This window comes from Dreissena polymorpha, chromosome 13, assembly GCF_020536995.1.
Source record: "Dreissena polymorpha isolate Duluth1 chromosome 13, UMN_Dpol_1.0, whole genome shotgun sequence".
In the NCBI taxonomy this organism is placed as follows: domain Eukaryota; kingdom Metazoa; phylum Mollusca; class Bivalvia; order Myida; family Dreissenidae; genus Dreissena; species Dreissena polymorpha.
The window spans coordinates 75139835-75146143 of NC_068367.1; the positions used below are offsets into that span (position 1 = coordinate 75139835).

The 6309-nt window shown below is 35.9% G+C and overlaps 1 protein-coding gene across 1 annotated transcript in view; it reads left to right on the forward strand.

The window, feature by feature from the left end:
- Window positions 1–1158, forward strand: part of LOC127854784 (acetylcholine receptor subunit alpha-like) — a 1272-nt gene extending 114 nt beyond the window's left edge. The window contains exon 1 of the mRNA XM_052389833.1: window positions 1–1158. This exon is cut by the window's left edge and continues 114 nt beyond it. Within this exon, the coding sequence (XP_052245793.1) occupies window positions 1–1158 (1158 nt within the window).
- Window positions 1159–6309: the final 5151 nt, after the last annotated feature.

Sequence of the window (6309 nt, forward strand, 5' to 3'; positions counted from 1 at the left end):
AACAAAAACGTGCGACCTGTTCACAATCAGAGTGAAAGTGTCAACGTCACTGTTCAGCTTAACGTCAAGTCAATTCAGGAGTTCAATGAAGTCAGCCAAGTATTCTCGGTTGCGGCTGCCTTTTCAATAAGGTGGAAGGATGAAAGTATGACATGGAACCCAGCGAATTACGGAGGTGCGTATCAAATGATGACTTCATATGATGACGTTTGGGTGCCAGAACTCATCCTGACGTCGCCGTCAGACGACGTCGAGAGCCTTGGGGCGGCATGGAATCGCATCAGATATTTTGCCGATGGAACCGCTGTTTGGCTCCCGGTAGCATTAGTTACGTCCACGTGCACTGTCGACGTCGAAATCTACCCGTTTGATACACAGACGTGCACGCTCTCCTATATTGCTATGGGGTGGTACGACTCTGGTGAAGTATTCTTCCTACCAGCGACGGAAGAAGTTGACATTACGTCATTTTCAGAGCACCCTGTGTGGGACCTGGTCGAGACCACAGCCAAGTCCGAACAAGTTGGGCGTTATTCGCAAGTGAGTTTTAGTTTCAAACTCAAGAGAAGACCGGCATATGTCTTTGTGAATGTGGTATTACCTATTCTGTTACTGAGCGTCCTGAATGTGTTGGTGTTCCTTCTGGTGCCGGAGTCCGGCGAGCGGGTTTCATTCTGTATTACCGTTCTCCTTTCTATCGCGGTCTTCATGACCATAGTCAGCGCTATGTTACCCAGGACCTCGAAACCCGTTCCGATCGTTACCTACAAACTTATCGTAGATATGGTTATTAGTGCGGCGGTTACTGTTGTGGTCATTCTTAATCTTCGTATCTACAGCAGGGAGACGGAAATTTCCGTTCCGGTATGGCTTGTTGGTATTTACCGGTTTTGGAAATGCGACGATTGTCAAAAGCGAAAAACAGAAACCTTAGGGAAAACATCAAAAGCGACCAGAATACAAACGGTGAAAATTATCTCTGAAGCTGAAAATGAGAATGATATTAACAGACGACTGTCAGAATTAATAGATGAAGAACAGATCACGTGGAAGAAAATAAGCTACATGGTCGACGGCGTTGCCTTCTGGTTGTTTGGTCTTGCAACACTTTGCAGTTTCGCTGTTTACCTTGCTATTGTTACAAGTCGCGGCGAGTAAACAACAACTGATGTTTAAAACAGACATATTGCAGACCTGTGTTTACGTGGTTATAAAATGAGTCGTGTTCTGAAAAACTTGGCATAATGCATTTGCGTAAAGTGTCGTCCCAGATTAGCCTGTGCAGTCCGCACAGGCTAATAAGGGACGACACTTTCCGCCTAAATTGGATTTTTGCTAAGAAGATACTTCATTTAAACGAAAAATGTCATAAAAGCGGAAAGTGTCGTCCCTGATTAGCCTGTGCGGACTGCACAGGCTAATCTGGGACGACACTTTACGCACATGCATTATGCCCAGTTTTCTCAGAACGCGACTCAAATAAGTAGCATGTGTATTTATGCTTAATTTTTTTAATATACTTATTTTCAGAGAGAAACACAATGCTTATAGCTAGCGTCACACAACGTATTTCAATGACGTGAACCGTTTCGCTCTTTTGAGGACTTGGCATTGTTGATGTATATTGGGGGTGAATAATGCAAAGAATACAAAGAATTTATATATTAATAATAGAATATTATTTCACGGCGATGCGTACACTACTGTGATATATTTATTTGTATATTTGCACTTGAAAAAAGCTGGCACACTCGCTTTCGTCTCACGTCACGGCTCGTCCAATATGGTATGTAAGCTATGTACTCGTCTAAATATATCACCGTATTTTACATTGACGTCTCATCTTAATAAACGTTCACACGCTTGGTATGCGGATACTTTGATAACAGATGGCACTTCGATACCAGATAACAACAAAAGCCACGCGCGAGAGGAAAGTTCATCAGGTTTTTTTTTAAGTTATATTATATAGATTAGTTTTTTAGACAAGGCGCATGGTCGAGTTTATAAATGGTGTATCTTTTTCTATTGCAAAGAAAAACATCACGGAAGAATGGAAGATTTTTCTCCAAAAAAATAGAAAATTCGGTCGGAAAACAGCATAAACTGGATAAACAGTAAACATTTCAACAAAATAAAACTACTTAGAAATAGTGCAAGAAATTGTTTGATATTCCAGCATGTAGAGTAATCACTGTGCTTCAAATGCTGAAATTTTGATAACCGAGTTTTATCTACTATCTGAAGTGAATTTATGTGTATTATGGCTATTCTTACCGAACATTTTGAAGTACGAATCAATTTGCATTGTCAAGCCCGACACATTGGGAATCTATGCATAACGTAATTACATACTTGTATAATGGCGTTGTTCGTTTTCAAAACTCTTATTACTATTAATTTATATAATTAATATTATAAGTGCAAATTTTAAATAAGATTCAAATGCTTATTTCTGAAGTAATATATTTCAAGTGACGACCGAAACTAATTATCTAAATAACTAACTTGTTTTTAAGTGGTAAATTGAGATTAAGAGCATTGAAAATACAACGGATCATGTGGATCAACACGACTGTGTTCAATTGAACTTATAGCAGGATTCTAGATAAGGGGAGCATGGGGTCTTGATGTGGCCAATACACCTCATACAATTCTTTGTCATTAGTGCTCATTAGAATCTCATCATGAAGACGATTCTAATGCGTAGCCACAAAATTTAAAAGAGATTGGAAAACTCCCTTTATATTGAACTTTACACTTCCATTTCCCTTTTATTATCATATTCCAAATGGGATAAGAACATGTTTCGGTAATTCGTTTTTAATTTACGTCAGTACATACATCTTTATTTATTGCCTGCTTACTATAGCTGTATTCCACAGCGAATTCTGCATTTCTGATTCACGTAATAGAGTGTGTTATATCTGGTAAAAAGTGTCGAGTTATCTGGAATCGAAGTCTTTGAGATGATCGGTAAAAGAAGTGTCCATGAAAATTTGGCATCCGACTCTTAAAACATTTGAATTTCCTCAAATACGTTATTCAACTAAAATTTAACATGTTGTAACATTAATTGACATATTGATCTTTTATTTCGATTAGTTGGCACGTTCTTGATTTATTTCAAAGTATTTTTATTTTGTTGAAATACGTACTGATCATTCAATTCATGACGATTATCGATGAAATTTTATCATCTGTTATCAAAGTATCCGCATGCCCGGCGTTGTTCAGTGACGGGTTGGTCTCAAGCGTTAGATTTAATAGAGAACATGTTTCCCAATAAAAGATTGTTCAAGCTGGAATTACAAGTAAATGCAGCCGTATGTTATCTTATTTTTGTTTACTATATATTTTAGTGTTAATCTGAATTTGTAATAAGTGTTTGCTTTAAATTAAAAAAGCTTACTTCTTATCTGCCATATTGTCATTATGGTATATATATTATAAAGTCGGTGTACAGCACCAACGTCTCCGAAAACGTAATGTTTAGATAAAATAAGACTAAAGATCAATCAGTTTTGAGGAGGCATATGAGCATCGCTCTGTGAAAAAGGGGTTAAATGCATGTGCGTAAAGTGTCGTCCCAGATCAGCTTGCGTAGTCCGCGCCGGCTTATCAAGGACGACACTTTCCGCCTTTACTTGATTTTGCTAAGAAGAGACTCTCTGTAAACAAAAAATATCAAAAAAGCGGAAAGTGTCGTCTTGATTAGACTGTGCGACACTTTACGCAGATGCATTAAACCCCATTTGTACAGAGCATGGTCCAAATATTTATAGGTTATTAGACGTTTCACTGTACAATACGGGGATATATTTGGACGAGCACACAGTTTAAGTCATATTGGACGAGCCGTTAGGCGAGTCCAATATGACTTCAAACTGTGTGCGAGTCCAAATATATCACGTATTGTACAGTTTAAACGTCTAATAATCTTTTTATTCTATTCCCTTTCTAACGCTCTTTTGTTTCTTCTTTAAAATATATTACAAAACCAGCTTTCCGTATTTTTATTTTCATTCCCCTGATTACGCAATTTATGACGTATCTCGTGTGACGTCATTTCTCTGACGAAACATACTAGTATAAGCAAGACTTTCTGCATTTTAGGGACAACACTAATCACTATGGACGTGTTTGTGTTTAACAATAAATTAATCATAATATTTTTTTAAATCATCGAACGAATCCAAAACGTATTTCGGATTGTGTGTTTGTAATGCATAATTGTTAACTTCGATAGGAATAAAACAACTCGCTCCGACAGGATTACCAATTCGTAAATCGTGTTTTGGGTCAGAATGGTTAGCATGGGATACAAACGCTTTCAAAGAAAGTGTGGATTTAAATACATTTCGATAAAGGGATGGAAGAACAGAAAATGGAAGGGCATATCATTGAACTGTGTTTCTATAAGCATTGGATTAAAGCTGTCATTGAGGTTAATAAAATAGAGTTTTTGTTTTGCTGTTGCATTTGTTTTTCAATTTCAAACAATAACAATATCACTTGCTGTTGCATTTGTTTTTAATTTCTAACATTTATCCAATTTATTTATTTAAGAAATACAATCTAAAGATCGCCTGTGTGAATCGAATATTGTATATTCGGATACTTTTTCTCGGTAACGGCTTTTATCGTTATAAAACAATTGCTTAGTGCACTTGTACTCAACTGTCCAATATGGAAAAAATACAGACTTTTTGGATCCAATACCGGAATATATTGGACGGTCACGTGGTACTTATGCAGAATGCCCATTGGATGAATTTATTGGATATAGAATAATACTTTTTATTCGGTTATTACGGAGAAGTTGACAGAAAACGTCAATAAGTTCTCGTGCTTATTGAAATGCAGCACAGATTAAAATAAATTAATGTTAATTGTTAGTTCTCTAGATTTGTATTCCTCCTTGATTGGTGTAAATGAGTTTACTCGCATTTGGTAGAACTGTACCGTGCGCTACTTCAAGAATAATCAACTCATTAATTCCAGATCTATCAGAGAGTACGATACGGGTTTTACATGAGAATACAATAAACTACTAAATATTAACTCTTTTAAAGATTATATTAACTACAATATTTCGCTTTTGTTTGTAAAAAGTTCAGTTAAGAAATTTTTGACGACTAAGTTATTTATAGCAGTACGCCGATATTAACAAGTGTGTTTGTATTTACTGCGAAACATATTAAAACTCTTTAGACACAACAGTTGTTCGCTATTGCATTACATTTGGCAAGGTCCGCATTTCAAAGTTAAATTATTACGTTCTAGATTTTTGTACTTTAAGAACCAGTAAATAGCATAGGCGCTCGATGTCAATTACAATCTTGTTTTTATTTATTTATTTATTTGTTTGTTTTTTAGTTACCCGTTGTTTATTATAATGCATACACATACTAAATTAATAAAAATCTTCCGACAAAACTTCTTCTTAAAAAAAAGATAGTTCGACTGTGTACATAGATATTGACAAGGTTACAATACACTAAATGAACGCTTCATGTAGGGCTGTTATCTCTAAAAAAATATCATAGTTGACAGGAAGGCATGTTTTACACTTTTTACCATTATTCAGGTGTTATCTTGCGGAGATAATGGTAGGGCATGAATAGGTGTTCACTACTGAATCCCTGAAATATGATACACTTGAAGACTATAGTAAACCATTGCACTAGAAAAGGTTACATTCCACTAAGAAACGGCCGAAAAAAAAAGTTGCAAAAACAGTCGATTTTGATTTGTGTCAAGTTCTTTCTTGCATTGTACATGACATATCTTTTTTATTGCATAAATCGATTCCGCTTAGAATGGCCTTTAAGAAAAGGTATGGTTATGGGGGTCTCTATGTGCAAAATGTTGCATTTATTTTCGCTCAAAGTTGTCGCTTTTACATTGAATTATATAGGGAAACTATTTGGTGTATTATGACCTAAACGCAAAACCAGGCCTAGTCACAAAGAAGCTGTATTTACAGAAAATCATCATTTTTTTAGTGAGATATGATGCGTTTTGGCAAATTTCACGGAATAAATGCGTTTGTTTCACGAATTTAAGGAGCATCGTGAGTTTTTAAGAAAAAAATACGTTTTCAGAGGAAAATAAGAAAAAAAATGTACAAAAACTCGTCTTGAGCATCTCAAATCGCAACAATTTGTGCTGAAAGAGCTCATGAACACGTTTTAATAGTTGTTTACTTCTTTTTCTACAAAGCTTGTAACAATATTCCAGTATTTTGACCGATTGTAATTATTTAGGGTAATCGTTTTACGCCTGAACGCCCGTTATAAATCAAAG